Below are 26,809 nucleotides of genomic sequence, written 5' to 3' on the forward strand. Positions count from 1 at the left end.
GTTAGTGTTAAAGGACTCCTCACTTCAAGCAGGCCTCAGGCACAAGCTGAGTGGCATTAGGGAGAGGAGCAGACAGGCGAGGCTGCAGCTGGGCCCATCTCTACCTAGCCGCGGAGATGGTTACATGGTGCCCCAGTGCCGGATTTCTCTGCGTCGTCGTTCACAGCAGCGGGGGCCCGGCTTTGTCAGCGGCACTCAGGCTCGGACCTGGGCAGTACCAGCCCACCTCCCTTGTGGTCAGCTATGAATGCGCCAAAGCACCCGCTCCAGGGCACGGAGGGCTGGAGCCCCCAGTGCGGGTTAGGGCATGAAGAACCCAATGGGGCCCCTCACACAGCGGAGTGCAGGGAACACGGGGAGCCAGTTGTGAAAGCCTGGAGTCTGGGAAACGCCTAGCAGCGGCTGGACTGGATCAAAGGGCTGGGCACAGCTGGGATATGCAGCGACCGCATCCTGCCTACAGGACACCACGCTCAGGGATGTCGCCCCCTGATCAGGTCTAAGCCCCGGGTCAGCCCACGGCCCAGCCCTGCCCGAGTTACTGCGTCCTCACCGGTGCAGCGCTCCCGGGCCTGTCGCTGGCACTCCTGGGGGCACCGCCCGGGGCTCTTGGTGCTGCAGAGAACTGAGCCGCTCTACGATTCTTTCCCAGTGAATCGCGGGAGAACGTGTCTGTCCCGGGCACAGGGGGATGGTGGGAAGGCCTTGGAGGACTAGTAGCACTCGTGTGGCTTAGCCTGCATCCTCACTGAAAGCAGGCGGGCTACCAGCCCCCGGGAATACAGCAGCTGGGCTCTAACCCAACCCCGGCCAGGCCAGCTAGCCTAGGTGGAGGCACCAGACTAGGGTTAGAGAGTTTTGTGTGTGGATGGGAGGGGGCTCGGGAGCAACCCCCGAGCTGACACTGCCGTGACGACAGACCCTTGGGGAATGAGACAGGCTGCAGGAATAGTCTCTTGTGCGTGCTAGGAGCCGGGTGCTGCACACACAGGGGGGCCAGCAAAACCCCTTCGGTCTGCCCCACCAATATTCCTGGCCGGCCAGCCGGCGCGTGCCGTGGTCTGAGGGCAGGCCGGCGCTCCAGAACAGGCCCCAGTCAAATCCCTGCTCCCCAAAGCACACACAGCCACTGCCCGTGGAAGGCGAACATTCCCGTTTATTTCACTCTCTATGCTATGCAGAGACCCCATCGGCAGTGCTGGGCTCAGCGACGCTACACAGGACACGTGTCACCCGCAGGCTGGCTCAGCAGCTGCCCTCGGGACTGATCCCAGCGCGGGCCCTGCTGTCGTCTCGTCATCCAGGGAAGGGGCGTTGCAGGAGAGGGGATCTCGTGGGGGTCCAGACGGACAAGCTGAGACACCGTGGCAGTTGGCTTGGTCTCTGGAGCGGTCAGCCTTGCTCCCAGCCCCCACCTTTCTAGGTGCAGCCTAACCTGGATCAGCAAGGGGGACCCAGTGCTCCAATCCTCCTCAGCCCCCTCTGGTGGTGGTGGGGATTTGCTGGTACCTGGGCCTAAGGAAGCCGCTCAAGTCACCTGCAGCAAATGCAGCCCAGCAGGCCGGAAGCAGGCAGGGTTCTCCCCAGGACTAGAGGAGACGGCAGCGCACCTGCTGCTGGCCTTCCGGCACCTTTCTCCTACACGCTGCTGAAGAATCAGATCGCACCAGGCTGTCCTGGCTTTGCCTTGGCAGACCGAGGCTCTGGCCGCTGCTGGCCGGCTGTCCCGCTGACGCTGTCACAAGAAAAACGCTGTGGAACGCCTGGCTTCAGCTGCTACGAGCCAGGGAGCTCAGAGTCAAGGCAAACTGTCGTCTGCTCAGAGCGGCAGGAGCCGCTGGACGGCAGCTGGTCTCCCAGGCCGTATGTCCGGCAGCCCCCGGTGCGCTGGCAGGGGGCTAAGGATCCGTTTTAGCTGGGACAGTTCCCTTGCCCATGGTGGGGAGATGGCTCATTAACGTTATTTGGACTTTTAAAGAACGCTCGTGTGGAAGCCGTGGCTTCCAGGAGCGGCTGAGAGCGAGCTCGGGCGAGTCCCAGCCCCCTCCCACCTAGGCACTTGATCATTTTCTAGAAAAGGTGGATGCAGATGACGGTGCTGGCGGCTGGCTTCTGCTTCAATCCAGATTCTGCTGAGCTGAGCATGTCGGCAATGCTCTCACTCCGTGCAGCTGACGGGGCAAGCGTGACGAAAGACATTCACACGGCCCGGGCTGATTTAGGGGGCAGCTGGCACAGCCATTGTCCAGCCAGGGACTCGGTTCTGAAAGGGCTGGGCGCAGAAAGGCCTGCATTTCACACTGCCCCGAGGAGAGTTCTCCGTAAGCGCTTGGCAGAGGCTGGAGGTGGGACCAGCCTATGAACTAACACCCTCCCACGCGTCCCCTTACGTTGGTGCATGTACCTGACAACACAGGAGCCCCTGGCTGCTCCAGCCACCCAGCTGAAGATCTGAGCTCCGGGGCAGCCGGGCCGCTCGGCCACTGGGGGATGCGCCGAGTGGGGGTCGCAGGCTGGGCTAGCCCTCTGGGGACGAGGAGAGTCATGGCAATGCAGAGCCTTTGAGGGGTAATAAAGGGGGAGGGGGAGAGAGAAAGGGAGCTGGTCCTGCTCCCCCAGCCTGCCCCCAAAGCCCTGGGAACATCTAATGCAGTGAGTGTCGTGGGGACGTTTTCCAGCAGAGTGATTCCCGAGACCGGGCCCGAGGGGACATCAGCCATGGTAGGACCAGCCTGCAGCACCCGTCACGGGCAGACTCCAGGAGGCAGGATCAGACCAGAGTGATGCAGCCAAGTGCCCTGGAAGTGAGACTCTCCCCCACAACTGTGATGAGGCTTCTGAACCCCATGTTTGCTTAGCCAGCCTGCCCCTTCCTTGGGGGGTGGGGGCAAATTTATCTTTCCTGCAGAGACAGGTGAGTGATCTCTCCCTAAATGTCCCCCAGCACATCTGGACTGACCCTGCTCAGGGGAGAAAACATCCCCAGCTCTGCCCAGCTCTGATCTCTGCATTGCTAATGTGCGTGCCCCCCCAAGGGAATCTCTCAGCTAGTCCTCAGCCGGAACTGCAGCCCAAGCAGCTACCTACACCCATGGCATCTAACGTCTTCCCTGGCACCATGACGCCATTGCTCTCCCGGCCTATCAATGTCCCTGCTTCACATGCTGCTTCAGCTAACCCTGCCCCAGGCGTGTATGTAGGTATGGGAGTGTCTCTCCTTGAGCGCAGGGTCCGGGAGGAATGCACGCACTGGGAATCAAACGCTCAGCGGCCAGGTGCCCGCAGGAAGTGCAGTCCCTTCCGCGGGCGAGGGGCAGTCGGCTGCAGCTCTGTAGTGTTTGCACCGAGATGGGCCATTCTCCTGACAGCCCCGTGCGGCAGCTGAGCGCCTCTGTCTCAAGAGATGGTGGAGAACTCTTTCAGCAGGACCTCCTGGCTCAGCGTGTTGAAGGCAAGGTTCCTCCGCACGTTGATGCTGATGGACCGAACCTGGCGGAGAGAAAACAGCCGTTTCACCCAGATGCCCCTGGCCTCCCGCTGAATGGGGCAGCAGCGACCCCACTGGGCTCCGATTTCCACACCACAGGCAATTAACCTGTGGAAGTGGCTGCAGCAGGGTCTGATGGAGAGAGAGCTGAGCCAGGAGCACAGCGGATTTGCTCTTCACAGGGCAGAACCTGATCACTAGCTGAGTCTGAAGCAGAATCTTCTCACCCGACACATTCAGATCTGGTCTACACTAGAAAATGAAGGCCGTGTAACCACACCCCCGAGCGGCATAGTGAAGCTGACCCCAGGCCCCATGTGGACCGCGCTACGTCAACAGAAGAATCCTTCCACCTGGGGGGGAGGTGGATCTACAACCGTGATGGGCGAAGCGCTCCTGCCCGAGTGTCTGCACTGAAGGGCTGCCGTAGCACTTTCAGTGTAGACAAGCCCTCAGACAACCTCCGTCCTGCATCCGCACAGAGCCGGCTCTGCCATCGGCTGTCTGAAACCATGAGCTAGATCTTCCTGCTTTCAGAAATAACCCCCTTCCCCCTCCATGCATGTACGTGCGTATGCTCTCCCCCACCACACACACGCTGGAAACACAGGCCTCCAACGGAATCCAGGCTCAGCCGTACCTGGCTCCACACAAACCGAACATCTGTCTCAGATCACGGAGACGCGGCAGAGCGACACTGACGCGAACGCCCGGCTCAGGGTTCCCAGAGACTCTGCGAGCCTGTGATCATACGGCTGTGGCTGGCCTGGTTAGTGCTCTGTGCTGGTTAAAAGTGCCGGCGGACTGGAGTGAGAGCCGAGCAGAAGGTGGATGCTGCAGTGTCCTGGGTGTGTGTTTACACTGCTGTGCCTTTGGTCTGTCAGAGCAAAGGTCGGGGGGGAGAGGGAGAGAAGCTCGGGAAAGCTAGGGAACTACGTCTAAGGGACAGTGGGGAACAAATCAAACCCAAAGGGTGAGTAGGGAAGGAGTGAACCCAGCCCCCACAAGCCCTCCTGCTAGGTGCAGACCGATGGCAGCGCATGTTCCCTTTCAAACACGTTTCAATTCAGCAACAAAGAGAAATGTTAGAACCCAGAAAACAGAGTTTCAGTGGCGCTTGCAGGAAACCCAAACCTTCCCGAGAGCAGAGGGGTACAGCAGGGACGCCCACACACCCTTAACTCTGCCCCTGTAGTGCCGACTACCCAGTTTCCCCACTTTGATTCTTTCACACCATTAGTTACTCTGTTCACTTACTGCGTGCGTTAGGATCAAGGACATGAAGCCACAGACTTTGGCCTTTGATCAGACACTGCCCGTGTGGCACGTGCCCCACACAGCACGGACTTACACGTGGCTCTGGGTCTGAAGTGACACTAGTTCTGCAGCCAATGATCCGGGGATGATGGAGCAGCGGCTGGAGCCAGACGGCCCGACCCTGCAGGGCGTGCTGCCCCCCTCTAGGATCAGGCCCTGAAAGAGCAGAGACTTGCTCTCCTAAGGCATCCGGAGTTGGCACCATCACTGCGGGCCTGAATCTACCACCCCAACTCGGAGTCCTTCGCCCCGCGGTGGCCCATGGGCTATCAGTAGCCAGTGGGAGGGGCATGTCCTCCACCCCATTCCTCTGCAGCAGCAGGCCTCATGAGCCATGGGGTGGCGGGGGGGGGGGGGGAGAGGAGGGAAAGGGGCTACACACAGACTGCGTGACAGCAGGGGCTTAGGGGGAACCACGGCTAGATCACGTTGGTTAGCTCTCCTGGACCCACTGAGACCCAGGCAGTAAAGAACCCGCCAGCCACCTTCTGTCCCTCCCAGGGTCTGGCCAATGGAGCTCCCGACAAGCCAAACAGCTGCCCAGGTGTTACCCTGTCAAAAGTCAGTCCCCTCTGAAAGTACCTGACTGAACCCTACTCTCTGGTGCTGGGGACAAGGGCTCAGCTCAGGGAGTCCAGGCTTCTGGGCTGGGGGCAGAGCACCACCAAGGGATGGAGTCCTGCCCCAAAACCTGGTTGGAGGCCTGCTCCGTGGGGTGCAGCTCAGGAACCCCTTCTCTCGCTCACCGCCTCACGGTCAGACCCATGGACCATCCAGAGCCTGCCATGAGGCTTGCGGGGGGGGTTAGAAATGGAACCAAATTTGAGCTGGTAACAAACTCAGATGAAGCCTCATTAGGCAGCCTGGAAAGGGGGAGGAAACCGAGCTCAGGCCGTCTTGTTCCTTTGTGGAGGAGCAAGGGGCCCCTGGCTTGTTATTGGATTTCGTTCACCCTGAGAGCCCAGGTCCCAGGAGAACTAACACAATGATGGCGTCGTCTGAGCCAGAGGGGAACACTGAGCGACTGAGGGGAAGGGATTTTCAGGCCTTGTCTACATGGGAAAGTTGCATAAGTTTAACTTAAATTCAAACCAATATTGTAACCGCATCTTCCCCATGTAGACACTCCTGTTTCGGGTTAAGAGTGCCTTTTTGGGGTTAAATTTAAACCTGTTCCCAATTGAAATGCAGCTTTTAACCCAGAATAAGAGTTTGCACACTGGGGCTTACGCCGGTTTAATTATTCATGCAATTTCTCTCTGGCGACAAGCCCGGAGTCAGACTGTCTAAAACTCTGGTTTTTGTCAACAGCTATTTAATGACAACAACCAATTAACATTTTGGGGACAGGAAGCCTTTGTTAAAGTCTCAACACACCCACCGCTTCAATCGACATCCCCTGAGGCCCCTAACAAAACAGGAGGTGGCTGGAGGGCCTGAGATTTCAGAGGAAAAAACCAAACCAAACTTTCCAGGGGTCTTTTATCCATCGAAAGCCCAATTTACACCCCCCTCCCCACCCCACCCCTTTGTGCGTCCCCTTTCGCCACGATGTGACTGCAGCACCTCGGGTCTCTGAGGCCTCAGTTAGAAGGCGACGGTGGAAGCCAGGAGCTTTTCCCTGAAATTAGTGAGAGGGTAGTGGAGAGGCAAAGGCACAGAGGAAAGGCCGTGCATTAGCAAAGCACATCAAAGGAGGGAGAACACAGGTTTTTAAGCACCGAGAACGACTAAGCGGAGTCACGCTCACTGCTTGCCAGGGAGGAGCAAAGGGGACACGTAGAGAAGGCTGAAGAGAGAAGTGGCTCTTGTGTGTCACTCCCTGCTGGAAAAGGTTCTTGCAGTAGGATGCTTAACGCAGGGGCACAGGGCGAGGGACAGGTCACTGGGCAGAATCAGGAAGAGCCTGACCACGAGGTACATCCCTAACAGACATACTCGGCTCAGCAGGGCCTGATACAGCCAGCGGGAGTATGGGAACCATGCGGAGCTGAGTGGTGCTGTCTCCAGCTCCACCAGAGACAGCTACAGCAGACAGCGCAGCATGGGCAGGACTTGGCTGTTGCTGATACTTTCTCTTCTTGGCGTGGCGGTAAAACCCCCCCAGTCTCAGCTCGCCGGCAGCTTCCACCAGGGGAGTTACGGGCCACATATTTCCCAGCACAGACGCAGTCCCAAAGGGCCTAGTGAAGATCCAGGGGCTTGGGAAAGAGCAGCCAAAGCACCTGGTTTTGTGTGGGAGAGCCAGGGAAACGCACACCAGTACATTTAACTTGAGCTCGTGGGACATTGTTAGAACAATTAGTAAAGCCATCAGATTCTACGCACCAAGAGGAAAAATAACATGGCAGTGATGAAGAGAAGGCTGAACGGGTTTGTCACAGACAAATCATACCTAATCCACTCGGTTTCTCTCAGCGGTGGGAGAACAAGCTTAGTGGAAATACAGGAGACTTTCTATAGCTGTTAGTCTGGGTCGTTTACTATGGTACCACGTGATAGTCTCAAGGAAGCTGGAGAAATGTGGATTAAGCAGATACACAACTGGGTAAACCACCACATTTAGACAGTAATTATCAACGCTCTCCTGTCTAGCAGAAGGAAGCTACCAGAGGTACCTGTTCTGCTGGTTTTCATAAGGGAGCTGGAGGAGGGACTGGATCATGCTAATCAGAGTCTTAGATGAGACAAAACTGGAAAGGGCTGCAAACATTTTGGAGGGCAGATGGTTAGAAAGAAAATCTTAGCCAGCTGCAAACCCAGTCTGAGGTTCCATCAGGGCCAGTGTAAATGGTCCAAGCTGGACGTAATCAGCTGGAGAATGGGGAGGAGCAGCGAGGGAGGGGCAGAGAGAGTGGGATGCGAGATGCTGTCCCAGCACCTGGTTGTACTGATGAGAGCTGCATGTAGAACACAGGAGGCCATTACGATGATCTGTTTGCTCTGTGCTCATCCATCACACACACAAAGAGGCAGAAGTTGTGAGGAGAGCAGCAAAAATGAGAAAAGGTTAGTACCCAAGCCCCCGCAGGGAGCGGGAGAGACCCAGGTGTGCTCATTCTGGAGAAGAGGGGGCTGAGGCGAGGCAAAGCTGCTCTCAGTTCACACAGGCTTGTGATGAAGTGGGCAGGGAGCAAGGACAAAACGAGCAGGAGAAATTAGTTGGAAACCAGCTCCGCGGTGGAGCAAGCTCCCACTGGAGTCTGAGGACTCCCCATTTCTGGAGTCAAAGCGGGATCACAGACACCACGCAGCGATAATCAAACCGAGCCAGCTATGGTGCAGGCTCATGCGGGATCCAATTAGGTGAGCTGAACCACTCGAGACCCAGCTCCTGGGGAGTTGGCCCAACTAGCTGGCTGCCTGGCGACCCTCGCCAACCAACCAGGGTTACTCCAAGTCCAATCCCGTCTGGGTGCTGCTTGTGTGACTGGACACTTCCCCCATCCCGGCTCTCTTCTGCCTGGGAAAACCAGGAGACCACTTCTCCCCTTTCCTGCTGGGTTTAAGTCCCCGCTTTGCAAGGGAGAGCGAAGGGCAGATGAGGGTGTCTGGCCAGGGCTGTGCATCCTGCTCACTCTCATGCTTCTGTGGCCCTATTACAGCAGTAAAAGTCTGTTTCGTTGCTTTGTCTGATGACCCTGGTCGGCTTCCCTTCAACGCAAACTCGCCATTACACACTACCCCAGCTCTCCGAGGTGAGAGGGAGAGACAGATCGACTGGCTGCTGGCACGGAGGGGTTCAGAGGGGCTTTGGCCAAACCATGCTCGGCAACTGGCTGCAGCCGCACCACTAGATGTTTGAGGGCTTTTGGATCAGTGGAGACCTGTAATCTCCTGTTTATAACCCACTGCTGCCCCATCTCCCAGGGCCTAAGACCACACCCTCCTCCAGTTTGCATCCGCAGAGAAGAGGAATGGCCAGGCTAGGCTATGACCATAGGCTGAGCCAGGGCCCGCGGCTGTGTCAAAGCTGGGGGAGCGAGGTGTTGGGTGTTTGTACCCAGCTGTCGGTGCATGAAGGCAGCTCACCAGTTCTTTGAAGAAGGCAGCCTCCTTGTGCTGCTCTGAGTAGCGCTCGTACTGATCCAGCCCGTCCTGCAGCTTCAGGGTGAGCGTGTCGTAGTTAGAGCGGACCACTTCCAAGACCTGCAGAGGGCATCAGAACACAGAATGGGGAGTCAGCGCCCAGGCCCCCAGGCCCGGAGTGCAAGGGGCTGGGAGGAAATGCAGCTCCGGCTCCCGCTTTAGCAACACACGCACTTCATGGTGTAAATGGCCAAGAACTAGCACATACGCTGACAGCAAGGGGACAGACAGGGGGACATGCCTGATCCTAAGGCTAAGGAGCAGATCTAAGAGCTAGGGGACTTCCCCACTTGTGAAAAACTCAAGACAGTGGAATTCCTGCTCGTGGGTCAGCACACAAACCTGCACACTGCAGCCTTCAGGCCAGCTACTGTAGCTCTGTTTCCTGATGACTACGAGCTCGTGAACTTACGGGGTTAGTCACCTTGGATAAATCTGGACAAAACTATAGGCATTGTGCAAACCTATCTCACCGCTCTGCCCCCAGCCCCCTGCTATTCTAGTTCAGGGCTCCCCACATCCAGCACTGCCAAGGCACCGCGATTCTGATGTTCAGCCCCCCGCTACGCTCGTCCCAAGGATTCTCCCTGCACCAGGCTCAATCTGCCTTAAGCTCCAGCCGTGCCGCTAGTCACGTTGTTTCAGAGTAGCAGCCGTGTTAGTCTGTACCCACAAAAAGGACAGGAGGACTTGTGGCACCTTAGAGACGAACCAATTTATTTGAGAAAAGGAGTACTTGTGGCGTTGTGGGACTCTTTTGTGTTGGAGACACAGGTCTGGTAGGCGCTGGGATAAGAGCAAGGCCACTGTGCAGGATGTGCTGGGGGAGCCGTTGTGGGGGTTAATGTGCTGGTCTTTACACTCGAGAGCTACGTTTTATCACACCCCCTTTGCCACTGCTTGGCCACCCCAGCATTATTAGTTAATAACTGCATTCCCATAACGCCCAGGAGCCCCGGTCACGGCCCAGCCCCACCCCGTCGTGCTAGGTGCTGTACAGACACAGAAGCAGAAAATGCTCCCTGCCCCAAGGAGCTTACATCAGTTTACATTTCAACTCTCCCGTCTCTCCTTCTGACACACGACTAAACCTCGCACAGGCTCAGGACACCCCTCCCTGCATCTGCACGATTCATTTCTCTAGCCACGGAATAACCCCACTCACGTCTACACTCACTGCTTTCTCTCTGCAAAGCGCGGTGCAGACATTAGTGAATCCCCCTGAACCCTCGTGAGGTAGTTAAGCAGCGATCGTTCCCACCGTACCAATGATCGCCTAGCAAGAGACACGGCCTTTGTGCTACTGGGAAAAATGTACACACAACAATTCTCTCTGAAAAATGTCCAAGTCCTTCGCAGGCTGCTGCTTTGTCAGATCTTGCTGCTGAGCAGGGTCAGAGCTTCATTATTTACACTATTTGTGCTCCAACCCCCTGCCAGGATCGGGAGCCTGGTGTGCTGGGAGCAATACAGACATCTAGGAAGAGACATCTTGCCCTGAAAAGCGGTCAGCATAAGAAGAGAAGAGCCAGGAAAGGCTGGGAGAAGGGATCAAACCTACAAGTAGGGCACTGCATGGATACAAAATATGTATCTGCATCTGATCTGATCAAAAGTGGTCGGTGGGTATCGGCCGATTTGCAGGGCTCCACCTACACGTCCAGTGGCCGAGGAGACGAGATGCATGTCGCTCAATCCTTTGTCTTTCAGACTATACACAAGACACCCCAAACTGCCCCTTTACCCAGCTAGCAGCCTTTCCCCCTTGCCCCCTTGTGTCAGGTTTCCTGGCAGAGGGAAAGAATGCCCCAGTCAGAACAACCCTCGACCAATGGATCGGACCCTTTCGGGCACACGTACGGAGGCTGTGGACACAATAATGACCATTTCCGAGCCAAGAGCTCTGGTGAGCGGAGCAGGCCTCGGAGGAGGAATACTGGACCTCGGGAGTGTACTAGGCACTGGGGATGCAGAGTACCAGCACAAAACACCTTTCTCCAAGCAATAAAAGAGAGCTTCCCCTGAATCCACGAGCCATCCGCTAGCCAACCTGAGGCGCTCAAGCCACGCAAGATTGACGACGGACAGGAGACAAACTCCACCCAACAGGCAGGCAGCTCAGCTCAGAGTGGGACTGCTGGAGACGCACACTTGAGGGCTGGGCATTTCACATGTGCTCTAAGTTTCCACTGGTTTCCTTGGGGTCCTCTTTGCTTTTGCTTTGTGCGCTTGTGCCCAGGCTGGGGGTAAGCACGTGGATGCAGACGCCGCGGGGACAGGAGTGTTTCAAACATGCACTGTGCGCACACATGCACGGGAAAGTAGCACTTTCCCTAGCTAGCTTTGAGTTGAGTTCTCTTCATCACATTCAACCCAGCGGCCTCCCTTGAACAGCCAAGAGACAGTAACCCTAACCTCTGCAGCGGGGCGGATAAGTGCTGCAGAGATGTGACTTGGGCAATCCTCTTACATCGCATATGAAGAACAGGCAAAGAACTTAGCTTGCTGCTCAAATGGGAGTACAAGGAAGGATCAGAGGGCGCTGCAGATAAGCCCATCAGTCCCTGCTGTATTACCAATGCATGATCACATCTTCGCACTGCAGTGAGCTTCAGAATCAGATCATCTCTTATTTAAATATTTGAGTTTGCCAGCTTTCTCCTGCTATCTCCTTTTAATTAGCAGCTCAAACTTCGAAAGAGGGGTGCAATTAAAAATAAACCTCTCCATCTCCTGCTAATTTCCCTCGCTCGCTGCAGATGGAAGAAAACCTTTTGTGGGCTGTCTCAGACAGAAATCCATTTACAGATTGCTTCCCTTCATAACCTGTAATGGAAGGGAACTGTTAGCAAGATTACTGCTTGCCAGGCCTGAGCTGGCTTCATCCAGTCTAAGGAGCGGCTGACAGACAGGGCACTGGGGAAGGGTTGAAAGAAAGGACAGGTATTAAAGGTATCAAAGAGGAAGATTTGAAAGGCAGCAGGGAAACCTTTCTAGAGAGTTTCTGTAGGCGCTGTTAAGATGCACCTCCCCATCCTCACAGACCCTAGCGAGCACCCGCTTCCTGCTACCTACTCGCACGGCTGGGAGGGGAATTCAACCCTCTTTGCTCTAGATCCCCAAGGGTGTGTTAAGCTTGTGGAGTCTCTGCAGACTACATTGCTGGTTTCTCTCTTGGCGCCTCTGGCACATTTCCTGGGCGCTGACTCTCCCACTGTTCCGCCTTCTCAGAAGTGGGGCTCCTCAGCCTACCTGCCTTAGGCTTCCAGGACGAGCCCTGACCCCCGAGACACCCCAGTTACTCAAACACGCCCCCTCTCCCCCCGAAGAGATGTGAAGCGTTTGGGTTACTGGTTAGCGAACTCAGGGGCAGGCAGGGCTGTGAGGCAGTCGTCGCACACACACTTCACACAGTCTAACACCTTTCTCTCTTTCATACTTAATCACGTACAGCACAGATCAGAGAAAACAACGCACATCTGGCACGCGTCCCTGCCTCCCTTCCTGCATCACTCCAGGGAGTTCTTTGGGCTGGGGCCCAAGTCCCTTGGGTTGGCCAGAGTCCTTGGAGCCATGTGGGCTCAGCGAAGTGGGCAGGAACGCACTGCCCATGAGGCTGCCTCGTGCTGGACAAGTGCTCCCTTCTGGAGCCCCTCGCCCAGCTTCTGTGACCTTGCTCTCTCCCGACCCCACGCTTCCCTCTTCTTGTCTGGCCCCCATTCCTGTGTTTCTTTAAACCCCTCCCAGTCACATGGCTGCTTTTGTTCAACTCCTGCTAAGTTTCCACTGCTCCTACCAGCTCCCACCCTTCAGAGGAATCAGCTAAAGTGGTTTTCTAAGGATGCTGTGTCCCAGATGTTTGCACCTGGACAGGGTCATTAAATCCCAAGCACCTTCTAGTGTATCTGACTGGTGCAGACCTACTACAGGGCTCGTCAGAATGGAGGATCCACAGATATATAGGCACTCACGACACAGCAAATTTTGATAACGGAACTTCCCATGATCCATCGGAATCCACGGCATGTACAGATACAGCCCCAATTCATCACACCCTGCATAGCAGAAGCTTGTGTCCTATGTACTTCCCTGGCACAGACTGCTGCTCTAGGAAACCACAGCAGAACCATCCTCTTCACCTTAAGGGCGCCCAGCAAAGGGGAAAAGTTGAGGTGGGTCCTTTCCCGCCTCTTTTGGTTGGCTCCAGAAGGGCTCTTTTTCTGATATTCTTTCCCCTTGGTTTTGTGCATTAGCCATTCAGGTCCTGTCTGACCTGGTCTTCCTGGAAGCCGGGATGGAAGCTGGAGAAGTGGTAGGATGAGAACATTCAAATACCTTGCAAGTGAAACCTGAACAATGGAGAGGGGATGGGTTTTTTAGCTGGGTTCAAACTTGTTTTGTTTAACAGCTGTTGAATTACACAGTTGACAAAAACACATCTACAGTGTTGAGTAAGGGCTGAGAAAGCTCCTACACTAGATCTTCGGTCTTCCAACGAGACAGACCCTCAGCAAGGAACAACAGACAAGACTTGATATGGCTTAGATTGCTGAGGTAAAAATACAGACAGAACTTTAATCTTTTTTAGCCTTCCTAGCTCTTTAGGCAGGAGAAAGCCGAGGAAAAGACAAGACAAATCCAAGCTTTCAGCTTTGTTCATCCCTTTAAAGGGATGAAAGGCTCACCATGCTGGAGGCAGGAGAAATACAGACCCGGTCCCGTACACGGAAAACTAGGGCTGCTGAACCCTTCTCACTTGTGACTATCTATTAACCCTCTGGGCTGCACTCGCCTCTCACATACACCAGCGCCAGGCCCCTGAAACCACTGGAGCTGGGCCAGCCTGATGGAGAGGACAACTGGCCGTCAGGGTTAGCTCTGCCCCACCTCTCGCTCAGACGCTGCTTTACGGAGATCCCAGAGCAGCATTAGCGTTTCAGCCCAGTGTGCACTCGTGCGTACATACGTGTGCATGCAAGTGTGCACACGAGACTAACAAAATGTTGGCTCTCTTTACTCTAGTAGTATCCCAGACCCTAACCTTAAGATGCTGCTCTGACTGACAATCGCTTTTTGCAGCTTTCTGCATGATTCTAGCTAACAAAATCCTCCCAGCAGGGGAAAGATGCTAGAGCCTCGATCCACAGGCAGCTGGTACCCACCAGCCCCCATTGCTAGAACCAGCACCAGCTGCGTAACACAACGAGCAGCCCGGGTGGGAACTGGCTCCCCACAGAACTCCTCCACTCCCACACCCCTACGCACAGCAGAGCAAGATTATTTTAAACACCTGTTGGCTTCCTAGTCTTCCGGAGCCTAAAATCATCAGGCTCTTTGCAGGAACCTGCCTCCTGCCTTGTGCGCTGCACGGCTGCTGTGTGAAACAGCTGACGTCCCTGCATTTTGGCTGCAGCCATTCGAAGGAGGGAAGCAACTGGCTTCTTTTCAAGACATCATTTCGTTCTTCACACAGAGCAGCCCGTATTTTGCCCTATATTCGTTTGCCAATAGATATTTTCTCAGCGTGCCCTGTCGGTCCCCTCTGCCCCCTTCTCAACAGGCTCTGCATCCTGGCAATAGCTGCCGTCGGACGCTCAGGGATAGTGAGACCTAGGAATGCACTGGAGTCCTACACACTTGCCTCCCCTCCCCATACTGCCACGTCCTTCCCACACCGGGGCCTGAGGTCACAGAGCTGTGGGCTTCCATGAGTTATGAGGCCACACAGCACGGACACATGCAGGTGTGGAGGGAAAGAAAGAAGAGGAAAAGCAGGTCTTTCAAGGCTGCCTTTCTAATCAGTTACAGTCGAGCACCATGAACCGAGTCAGCCAGCCATGCCTGCACTGCATTAGAGCACCTCCAGGCCTAACAGACTGGAAAACAACTCACTACACAGGGAACCTGCAACATGCACAAGGCAAAAACTCCCCAGCTTGAAATACAGCCCCCCGCCCCCCCCGGCCATGGGGATGCCCTCTAGATCGTGCACACTGGGCCCATATGAGTAGGAAAGGCCAGGCCACGCCACAGGGTGCCATGCATACCGCCTGGGGGAGCGAGTTTATGACGGTGTGATTGTACCAGCATGGCACAGGAGGGGGATGGGAGAGCCTGAGCAGTTCCTGTCCCCCATTTTGCTGTTTCCAGTATTTTATATAGGTTGGAATGTGCCCAGCCCTGTCCATGGGCACAAGTGTGTGTGTGTGGGGGGGGGCACAAGGAATCCCCCTTCTCCGGTCCCATTGTGCTCCTGCCCAGGGGCTGATACACGTCCTGTCAGGGAAAGCAGGAGCTGTTCGCGCCACTCAGGCACTAACTACCTGATGGGGAAGGGAGCCCACGCAGCACCCCCTGAAAGTTGGGGAGTGCTTGCACCCGGGGAATCCTGGCATTCCTATTTCAAAAACAAACAACTTCCAAAATGTGGCGGGCACTCCTCCCCCACCCCACATGCCACAAGGCTCAGGCAGTGGTCAAAATGTGGCATGCGCTCTTCCCCCCCCGCAAATGCCACAAGGCTCAGGCAGTGGCTAAAAGCCAACTGGCAAAGCTGATGGGATGGCCAGCTGTGGGACCAAAAACAGGGAGGAATTTTCCCATCGGAGGAAAAGCAGTCAGATTTTTTACACGCCTATCGCCAAAATGACTCGTCCAACGTAGCCCATATTTGGCACAACACACCCCCTTTTCCACACCAACTAGCTCTAAGGGGCTTTTCCTAGGGAACTGAGATGGATGGTGTGACGAAGTGGGACTGTTCTTAATGTTTCCTCTGAATAGTGTGGGGGTGCCTCAGTTTCCCCTAGGCAGTTCTTAAGTATCTAGGGGGTGGGATGGGGGTGTATGATCATTGCAGAGCCCTAGAGGGCAGGTGTGTGCAGGGGTCTGGACACAGACAGTGGCCGACACCCTGTTTCCTGGCAACTGATGGCCTGGGCCCTTCCCCCTGCAAGGTGAGAGCTAAAGGGTTGGAGAACAAAGGAGTCAGGTGACCTCCTGGCCCGGGAAAGGAACAAAGTCCAGAGGAGGAGGGGCTGGAGGGAGTTGCAGTTTGGGGCTGGCCGGGACATGGAGTGAAGGGCAGACATGGTTGTCTGGCTCACTGCCCCCCAAAATGGACCCAGCTGAGGGGTCCTGTTCTCTGTACCTACAAGCTCTGTTTTAGACCATGTTCCTGTCGTCTAATAAACCTTCTGTTTTACTGGCTGACTAAGAGTCACGTCTGGCTGCGGAATTGGGGGGCAGGACCCTCTGGCCCCCCCAGGACCCCACCTGGGCGGACTCGCTGTAGGAAGCGCAGGGAGGAGCAGAGGATGCTGAATGCTCCGAGGTCAGACCCAGGAAGGTGGAAGCTGGGTGAGCTGTGTGTCCTGCAGACAGGCTGCTCACAGAAAGGAGACTGCCCCAGAGTCCTGCCCGGCTTCATGGGGAGCAGTTCCAGAGCATCGCCCAGGGACTCCGTGACAACTGGTACCGTTTCTCTTGATAACAGAAAGGCTGCTGCCACTTTAACGACGACGATTAGACCGCCTGGCCATGATAAAGCACCAGATCATTTATAAGAGCATGTTCCAATTAATATGGAAAGAACTTAACACACATATCACGCGGCTTTGTACAGCAACTTCAAAATTGCTGATGCAGGCTGGAGACTTCACTGGAATGAATTCCCGGAAGGGCCAAAGACAAAGCACAGAGCTAAATAATGAGAAGTTAAATAAAAACAAACACTCACTCAGCACATTTTTAACAGCTTCCGCATCCAGGCCAAGTGTGACTGGACCAACCCCAGGACTTGTCCCCGAACTTCACCCGGTCTGCACGGCTCACCCTCATTCACCACCGGTGGGGGCAGAGGTTAGAGATGAGCTGCACTAAGGTAACCAAATGCTAACCCTGCATGCACCGATGCCAGGCCACAGGCAAAGCTTACCGTGGCCGCTTCACAGAAGCCGTCTGATCTTGGGCTCCTTTTAAAACGGGATAAGTGGGGAGCAAAGGGCTTTAACTTGATGGGCCACTTTCCTACCTCATCAACATGCTAGCCGCTAATTGCAAGTTTGCTGATGTCATCCCCACCCCCAACCCCTTCGCGTCACTGATCCCTTATCCTAGCAAGGGCAGGAACATTGCTGTAACAGTAGAATAGCACTAAAAGCACACAGCAGAGCATCACAGGCCGGCAGCAATGGAAGAGACCTATTATCCCATTGAACTCCTACAGAGAGGACATTTCCGCTATTAAAAACTCATCCCATCCCAATGCTAAGCAACAGCACTCAAAGGAAAGCAGCTGGGCATAGGGCTGGAGCGGTGTCAGCAGAAGGGGACAGGAACCCCGGGGCTCGGCCTGCACCTGTTCATTCCCTGATCCCTCTGCTGACGTTCGGCCAGCGTTTCCCGCTCCTATCAAGGAATTTGCCTGATGGCCCATTGTGCCAGAGACGGCAACTTCCCACAGTCTCCTTGGGAGATCTTATTTAATTCAGATGAACTAGCTTTGCAGCCCATTGTATTATCAATGCAAAGTTTATGTATTATTGTGGGGTGCCGACTTCTCAAGGCGGAACGTGGCCAGTGGGAACCCTGGGAAGCCTGATGAGAGTCAAAGGACTGTTTTAAATGATGTGCCAGAGGAGGAGGAACTTTGGAGACAAAGTCAAGTGGGGTTCCTAGAAATCCCTGGGGGGAGGTAAATGCAATTCCCATTTCTAAACTGACCCTTTTGAAGCTACACCCCAAGGAGAGAACCACTGTCTGGCTGATTACCTAGACCCGGTCTCTGAATATCAGAGACACACATGCACAAAAGGACGGCTAACCTATGCACATGGCTTCTCATTCTGAGAAAAAGCAGCTATGAACTTGTGACCACAGACAAACCCCATGGAGGGTGCTGAAGGACGGACTCTTACCAGAGTCCTTGTTGGAACAGGGGGCGAACTCTGGTGAGCTTATTAGCTGCATGTAGGTTCTTTTTTTATTTTCTCAGCAATGCTTTCACCTTGAGAATACATGTGCCTGCTCAGACAGGGCTGCGTGATAGCTTATAAGGGTGGGCAATTATCTCGTTCGTAGCCTTCAAAGAGTACACGAAGTGCAAAGGCTGGCCTGGCGAGGCTATGAGGCTTGCTGAGGAGCTCCCAATGCAGGCAGGGAACTGAGCAGCCTGGAAAACCCCCAGGCAGCAGGGAGAGAGGATCAGGTCTCCGCCCAAGAGATGGGACAGCTGAGGAGCCAGGAGCCTCCAGTGGGTGCACAAGGAAGAAATACACGTGCAGTGACACCCTTTGCTTGCATTCATTCGTTAATGTTCTCTCAGAGTCCCAGCTCGCCGGGACACGCTGCTTTCCCGAGCTCTCCATTTGTAAATCCCATTTGTAATTGGGAATTAAATGTCTTCCCCCATCACTTTGGACCTTTCCCATTTGGCTAGGCTCCAGGCGTTCTACCACACACATATGCTAGGGGCGCCATCTCAGACACCGCACTCGTTACAAGGGCCCCCGGGCTCCAGGCCTGTAAAACACATTCATTCAAGGAAAGAAGCCCCCACCCCAAATCCCCATGATACTCACCCTTCATGGGGAACAGATTTTACAAATTCAGACCAGAGCTGCATTGAAATCGGGGCCTGGCTCGTCTCCACACAAGGCAAAATGGTTTGAAGTTAGATAAAAGAAAGTTACCAGCAACATCAAGGAGGGAAATTTCATGCCCCTTTTCCCCTCCAATGCTGAGCTGCTCTGTTGGCCTCAGATGATTTACAGGAGTTTGGTGTTTATTCAATGGTTATGCAGAGATCTGTGAGCTTGAAAGGAGCAAGTCCTACAAAGTGGACAATTTCCAGTCACAACCAGAGGGGAGCAGGTTAAATTCCCTCCCCTGGTAGGGTTAGAAGTTCTCTTCCCCCCTTGGTCCAGCTGGTCATCAGCATATAGACAAGTGGCCAGGGACAGCAGCCGCACAGTCTGCGTAATACTGTCGTTTATTATTTGTATCTGTAACAGTCGGAGGCTACAGCCAACATCCGGGCCCTGTCACACTAGGTGCTGTTCAAAAACTTTGTCCCTGCCCTCAAGAACTTACTTGCTAAGACAAGATTCAGCTGTGGTTGTAACAAGCAGAGGGGACAGGGGTAGCCGTGCTGGAGACGCATGATTTTATAGACAAGCCGCATGCACGACTTGGAGGGGTTCCTTTTCACATAGGCAGGACGACACCCAGTAAGGTCAATGGGATTCTCATATTGAAATCCGGCTCAGCTCATTGAAAATCACACGGACCTGCAGTGGTGCCTACAGGAAGCTCCTTGCATTTCAAACCCAGAGGGGGACACTGCCTCTGCTCCGAAGAGCGTATCGTCTAAGCCCTAGTCCTGCAAACACTTGAGCCCAGGCTTGGCTTTCTTCAGGAGTCGTTAGCCCCACTGGCTTCAACGCAGCAACTCACGTGAGTAGAATTAAACATGTTAAACCTCTGCAGGATCAGGGCCGAAAAGCCAGAGGCCACGTCTAACCGCAAACCTCGGCCAATGCAAGTTTCGCCAGCGTACAGTCACCAAAATCTGTATGTCGCTCGTGCACGTTTTGGTCTTTTCCATCTCTGACAGAAGCACGGAGCCGCTCACAACAGAAACCCCGCTTTGTGCGACACACCCTCAAAAGACAAACAACCACACGCACCAACAGCCCCTGAAACAAATCAACCCAAAGTAAATGAATAAAATCTGAAGACTACACACGCCAACCAATCTCCACCCCCCGCCCTGCAGCGACAGAGCTCTCCCCCAAAAGGGGAGGTGCCAGACACCCCCTGGAGCCCCGCAGTGACTTCGTTCCTGTGGAAGGCGGCCAGACACCACAGTGATGGCAGGTGTGTAACGCGCTCAGATTTGCTGTTTCAGAGTTACAGCACGTTTTGCGGCTTTGAACTCTTCTCTCCAGCTGGGGTTAGGTGCGTAACAGTACTTGCAGTTCTGCCAAGCCTGGAGAAAACAACGCAGACAGCCATGGCCTGGCCTGGCCTTGCCTTTCTGATTTCCCCACTGTGCTTCAATTCAACGAAGGGCTGAACGTGACAGGCCGTTCCAGGTGTAGCTCACGAAAGCTTATGCTCAAATAAATTGGTTAGTCTCTAAGGTGCCACAAGTCCTCCTGTTCTTTTTGGGAATACAGACTAACACGGCTGCTACTCTGAAACCTGTTCCAGGGGCGGCTTTTACCTAGCCGCTGCATCCTAGCTCAGCAGTACCAGTCTCGCCAAACTGCCAAGCAAGGGGCAGACTGAGTCCTTGTGCTCGCTGCACACCTTCAAGGGAGCTAAGGAAAGCTCCAGCTAAGAGATTCAGCTCCCTTGTGCTGCTCCTGCCAATCAACAGAGAGCTGTGTTCAAATCCGGGGCCCATGCAGGACAGGAAGGACCCGTTTGCGCAGTCGTAGTGCACTGTGCGGGTAGGAACGTGGGCAGTTTTCTAGTTGCCGCTAACAGCTGACCGGGTGGGTTTCCAGCTACCAGCCATTCTGAGAACTCAGACTTGGTGCTCAGGGCAGGAACGTTGCACGCAGGATTGGCTCCATGCTGAATTATGATGCTTGCACTTACAGAGAGAGGAAGGCTGGTGCCGAGAGTGTGGCACAGGCCTGGGAATCAGCACGTCAGCTTCTATTCCGAGCTCTTCCATCAGCTTCTTCCCCCTCAGGTTCAGTGGTGAGCACCCTACAAACACCTACAAATAAACCCGTTGAGGTTGACCAAGGTAGTGTATCCCTACTGCCAGAGACGAGGCATCTCCTTGAGAAAGGACACGGCTATGCCTGGCTTCGGATTCTGGATGGACAGGCAGGCCGGTGCCAAGGTGTGTTATTGCTGATGGGCCAGAGGAGATGATTCCGTTGGCTGCATGCCTGGCACTCCAGGACAAGGGGCCTCCTTGCTGACGCGACGTCCATTCTCTCCGAAAGGGGGCAAAGAATAAAAAGCTTGAGCTTCGCATTCCAAGGACCCTTCCCTTCAGCCCTACAGATGGGTTAATGGCAGCACACTGAGCTGCAAAGTGGGGAAATCTAGGGCTGGGGCCCAGGCTCCAGAAGACCTGTGTGCTATGCGGACTGGCTCCAAGCCGATCCACCTCCAAGTCTCCCTGGGCAGCAGGACAAGACACCTCTGCAGGAAAGGACGATTTCTCTCTCTCAGGGGCAGGGAGATGCTGAGCAAGCACCCTTTTTCATCCCAGTTTCCCTCAGATCCTGGAGAAGAATCTGCAGGGCCCATGTGGTAGAGACTGCCTCCACTGGGCTTTCTGCTAAGCTCCGAGGGCCTCCTTGCTCCATAGCCTGAAAATCCCTGTGAGGATTTAGTGTTCCCAAGCACCTTCGGGACATCAAACGTTCGCAGAGCTTTTATCTCGGATTGGATTTTAAATAAGGCTCAGCAAAGCGCCAGGCACTCTTAGAAGGAAGGTGGTTCTGACCTGGCAGTATAAAAACAGAGCAATCTGAAAATTGCTGAGCGGTGGGGAGTGGGGGGGCACCACACAGCCCACGTCTTCGCACACAGGGAAATGAGATTTGATTTACTCCGTGATTCTGAGGCGTCTTCAATTTCACCATGAATCTCAGCTGCATAAATTCAGCCTCGCTGAGCAGCAGCCCCATTAGAAACTGTCTAAAGCAATAGAAGGCGATGCACACAATGATCTTTGAACACGCAGGTTCAAAGCCCCACCGGGGTATTTTTAGCATGTTTTTGCATATGCAGCCAACAAACCTGCTTCTTCCAAGAAGTTAGAGGAAGTCTTAATATAAAAAAGCAATTAGATACAGTGCATACGCAGCTCCTTATTGTCGCCAATCCATTTATTTATCGTATTCACTTGGTCTGGTTAATTTCCTCTTATTAGGAAGTGTAGAGAACAGCCTGGGGTCTGTGTTTTCCATGTTTCATAGGGATTAGATGACAAGCAGAAGTCACTCACTAAAAGGATTTAAGGGCTTCCGTTCAGGGATTAATATCTCAGCTGCTTTTTTCCAGATTTTAAAACCACTAATTTAGTCTGGGTCAGCTGGCCGTTTTCTTTGCACAACTATTTTTGTCTTTATAGTTTTTTTTAACTGTGTATTTCCCGATGCCCTGCTGCAATTCCCTCTCCGTCTAGTTAGTATGAGCAGAATTACAGATGCACTAAGAGAGGAACTTTAAAACTTGTTTAACACACTTTCAAACAGCACGTTACACTAGTTGGCCACTTCTTCCAATGTGACTCAGCTTTTCCTACCCAGTCATGAGTGTGCACAAAGTGACCCCACTCAGAGCTACAACCCAGCTAGGAGAGGGACTAGGAGCTTTGGGCCAGCTTTGGGACAGCTGCCACCTGTCTCTATCTCAGTCTAATATGCTAGAGAGGCTTTATGAAAGCAGGAATCTGACTGGCTGATGATGGGTCAAGACTGTGTGATGGCAAGTCCCAACTCAAGGATACGCCCGTGATCAGTTGTTACACTGAGCTAACAAAACATGTCACTGATGTGGCCACGCTTCCGAGAGTGGTTAGCCCAGACACTGGCAGTTCTCAGCTGGCCAAAGGCACTGGGGAAATGCATCCCCAGGGTGGATCCTCAGGAATTTCCCCACCAGCCAAGATTAACTGGGATGCTTGACTTTACAGTTCCAGTAGCTGTTTGAAGTGGGAGCTATGCGCTTGCAGTGGAGGGCCCTGGATGCTAGAACTTCACCCAAATGTGTCGATCCTTGGGGGACGTTGTAAACAAAGCCCATAGCTTTAATCTGTGCAGGCCTGTGTCCAGGTCAATGGATTCAGTGTTGGTGGCTGGGAGGGCTAGGCCTGAATTCCTTCTGTCTGTATTTCTAGGAACAGAACTGTGATTGTGCCTCAAGGCTTGGTTTGGTGCATTTTTGTACATTGTAGTAAGTAGAGCGGCTCACTTTGTGTTACTGCTTCTGTGTGGCAACCGCCAGCTAGAATCAGCTCTGCGTTACCAGAGGATACTTAGCAAGGGAGGGTTGTGCATTAAGAAGGCTGCCACCTATCTCAGATATTTTTATGGCAGTGGCTAACATGGTGGCTAAGGGACTCAGAGGTTTAGCAGAACAAGAGGTGGCCTCAATTGCTCTCCTAGGGCCTGATCCAAACCTCCTGAAGTCAATGTGAGTCTTTGGAGCAAGCTCCTGAACCAGGCCCACACCTAGTCATGAGTCTCAGAAACAGGCTCTGTAGATCACAAGAGCAGCAGAAGTGAGAGGAGTAAAAAGGAAATAATGTGACCTATTTTATACTGTACCCTCCTTTGGTGAAAAAGGAAGAATCTAAAATGCCAGAAAAGGCAGGTGGGTGCAGTGAAGGACCCGTGACCAGGGGATGTGCTGTAGGCAGCGTGATGGCCCGTGTGACCAGGTGTGAGACAAGGACAGGGAAAACCTGCTCCCCACAAACCCAGGACACAAGCACAAGAACTTGAGGAAATGGAACAGGAGCACGTAGCTGAAAGAAGCCTGCATTCACAAATCCCAACCAGCCAATAACGTAGGAGACTTGTCTAAATTCCTTGCCATCAGCTAGCATTTAGCCCTGGGAGAAGTCTGATCACCAGCGCCCACAGGAAGTGATAATTAGGCTCCATCTACGCTACACACCACTGGTGCTGGCACATAGTGTTTGTGTAGCTACATGCCACAGTGAAAAGTGCATCGTCTCCACGCTGCAGTTTGTAGCTACACGTGAGTGAAAGGCTCTGCCACAGTCTCTCCCGGCTGCCTCTGCCTCTCCCCAGTGCCGGAGCCTCTCCCCGCTGCCGGAGCCTCTCCCCGCTGCCTCCCCACCGCCGGAGCCTCTCCCTGCTGCCTCCCCAGTGCCGGAGCCTCTCCCTGCTGCCACAGCCTTTCCCCACTGCCTCCCCACCGCCAGAGCCTCTCCCCACTGCCGGGCCTCTCCCCGCTGCCTCCCCGCCGCCGGAGCCTCTCCCCGCTGCCTCCCCGCCGCCGGAGCCTCTCCCCGCTGCCTCCCCACCGCCGGAGCCTCTCCCCGCTGCCTCCCCACCGCCGGAGCCTCTCCCCGCTGCCTCCCCACCGCCGGAGCCTCTCCCCGCTGCCTCCCCACCGCCGGAGCCTCTCCCCGCTGCCTCCCCACCGCCGGAGCCTCTCCCCGCTGCCTCCCCACCGCCGGAGCCTCTCCCCGCTGCCTCCCCACCGCCGGAGCCTCTCCCCGCTGCCGAGCCTCTCCCCGCTGCCTCCCCGCCGCCAGAGCCTCTCCCCGCTGCCTCCCCGCCGCCAGAGCCTCTCCCCGCTGCCTCCCCGCTGCCACAGCCTTTCCCCACTGCCTCCCCACCGCCAGAGCCTCTCCCCGCTGCCTCCCCACCGCCAGAGCCTCTCCCCGCTGCCTCCCCGCCGCCAGAGCCTCTCCCCGCTGCCTCCCCGCCGCCAGAGCCTCTCCCCGCTGCCTCCCCGCCGCCAGAGCCTTTCCCCACTGCCTCCCCACCGCCAGAGCCTCTCCCCACTGCCGGGCCTCTCCCCACTGCCTCCCCGCCGCCGGAGCCTCTCCCCGCTGCCGGAGCCTCTCCCCGCTACCTCCCCGCTGCCGGAGCCTCTTCCCACTGCCTCCCCGCCGCCGGAGCCTCTCCCCGCTGCCTCCCCGCCGCCGGAGCCTCTCCCCGTTGCCACAGCCTCTCCCCGCTGCCTCCCCACCGCCAGAGCCTCTCCCCGCTGCCTCCCCAGTGCCGGAGCCTCTCCCTGCTGCCTCCCGAGCCTCTCCCCGCCGCCAGAGCCTCTCCCCGCTGCCTCCCCAGTGCCGGAGCCTCTCCCCGCTGTCTTTCCTTGCTGCCAACATGCACTCGAGTACATACCCACACCCTTCACCATCTACACTGCTACTCACACCCATGCTAGGGTGGCTACATGGGTATGGACAGCAAACACTGCTGAAAGAAGGGTGCAGTGTAGATGCACCTTTAAGAGTCGTCTTTAACCCTCTGCTGGATCCTATTCTGTTGCTGGTAGTAAGAAGTGCTGCAGCAGCTGTCAAAGGCCTGGGAGTTTGATTCTTCAGGTGAGCACCTGGACGGGACAGAGTACTGAGAGCTCCAAGAAACAAGCAGCTCCACCGCACAGAGATCAGTGCTCCAGGAGCCTTGCTCTCACACAAGAGGCTAACCTACCCCTTCAGAGTATGTTCTACCACAACACGGTTTAGAGCTGCCATAGGGAGCTCACAAAACACACAGGATACTCTACAACCTCCCAGAGAACATGGAAAGTTAACAAAACCAAAGGCCCCATCCTGTCTCCCAAGCAAGACTTGCTTCCTGAAGTTTGTTTTTAAACAGATGTCAGGACCAATCAGCCATTTCTCTCCAACCACCTTAACCCACTGCCATTCCCACTGTACTACTGTACTCCCCACTGTATTACTCGATTGAGCTCGAGCTAGAGACGCGTGTGTGAACAGGAGCTGGGCTGAGCTACACCTCGAGCTGACACTCCAGTGCAGACAAGCCCACAGGCTTCCAGTGTAACTGAATAATGAGGCTCAGGGCAGGTAACTGGTGGGAAAGGATGGTCACAGCAGCAGGTGCAGTGACTAATTAACTTCCTAGGACAGGTTTCAGAGTAACAGCCATGTTAGTCTGTATTCACAAAAAGAAAAGGAGGACTTGTGGCACCTTACAGACTAACCAATTTATTTAAGCATAAGCTTTCGTGTAGCTCACGAAAGCTTATGCTCAAATAAATTGGTTAGTCTCTAAGGTGCCACAAGTCCTCCTTTTCTTTCTTCCTAGGACAGTGATTCCTCTCATGACACCACCACCCAAGTCCCATTTGTATTTACGGTACCAACAGGAGCCCTGGCTTCAAACTCAGAACCATACCAGATTCTGAGAGGCCTGACATTCAGACCCTTCCCCCAAAGAGACCTGGGGCACTCTCCTCCCTCTGGGCACGGCTGAGAGCAGCACGGCTGAGTCATGCAATGGAGGCCGTGGGAAAGTTTCTAAAAGCTGAAGGCATGATGCCCACATCACCTCAACGTCCTCCCCTGCAGCACTGCTTGAGTACGTCACACATTTGGGTCTTGGAGGAGAAGGCGGAGAGCTAGGAATTAAGGTAGATCTCTCTTTATTCCCCTGTGAAAGAGTTTAGTGCAGCACGGATGCTGCCCACTTTCCCCCACGTGTCACATGGCACTCAGGGAGGTGGCATTGTGCTTGTTCAAACCATCTGCAGTAGGGAGAGGCACTCCACGGGGCGGAAGGCAGGCTTGTGGTGATTACGTGGCTAGATGTTTCAGCAGCACTACCCACACCGCATAGAAGATCTCCAACAAAGAGAGGGAGTTAAAAAGCAGCAGACACCAGGATGGAGATACGAGTCCTAGGAGAAGCAAGTGAATCTCAACAGATCGAAGTTCCAACCTGACTACCCTGAATCTGCATACAAACCATATCCCTGCTTCCTTCACCTGGTTCCGGATCACTCTTGTTCCACTGAGTCCAGATGTTGAAAATGAAAGAATGAACTAATTATTTAGAACAGGGGAGGCCAAATATAGCCTGCTGGCGAGATGTGGCCAGGGAGTTCTACCATGCAACCTGGGCCTGCCTTCATTTTCAATAGAGATTCACAGATTCCAAGGCCAAAAGGGACCATTGTGATCATCTTGACTGACTCCCTGCATAACACAGGCCATGGAACTCCCACAAAGTAATTTTCAGGGCAGATATTTCAGAAATACATCCCGTCTTGATTTTAAAATGGTCAGGGATGGAAAATCGACTCGACCCTTGGTAAATTGTTCCAATGGTTATTTACTCTCACCGTTAAAAATGTATGCCTTATTTTCTGTCTGAATTTGTCTAGCTTCAACTTCCAGCCATTGGCTTGTGCTGTGTGTGATGTGATGGA

At 54.6% G+C, this 26,809-nt stretch overlaps 1 protein-coding gene across 2 annotated transcripts in view; it reads right to left on the minus strand.

Moving 5' to 3' along the window:
- Nucleotides 1-1,138: 1,138 nt before the first annotated feature.
- Nucleotides 1,139-26,809, minus strand: part of ARMH3 (armadillo like helical domain containing 3) — a 182,973-nt gene continuing 157,302 nt past the window's right edge. For both annotated transcript variants that reach the window (XM_037903837.2, XM_043550711.1), the window contains exons 25-26: nt 8,837-8,953; nt 1,139-3,489 (exon numbers count right to left, since the gene is read on the minus strand). In XM_037903837.2, the coding sequence (XP_037759765.1) occupies nt 3,397-3,489; nt 8,837-8,953 (210 nt within the window). In that variant the 3' untranslated portion in view covers nt 1,139-3,396. The remainder of the gene's footprint in view (nt 3,490-8,836; nt 8,954-26,809) is intronic.

Source organism: Chelonia mydas, chromosome 7 (assembly GCF_015237465.2).
Source record: "Chelonia mydas isolate rCheMyd1 chromosome 7, rCheMyd1.pri.v2, whole genome shotgun sequence".
Lineage (NCBI taxonomy): Eukaryota > Metazoa > Chordata > Testudines > Cheloniidae > Chelonia > Chelonia mydas.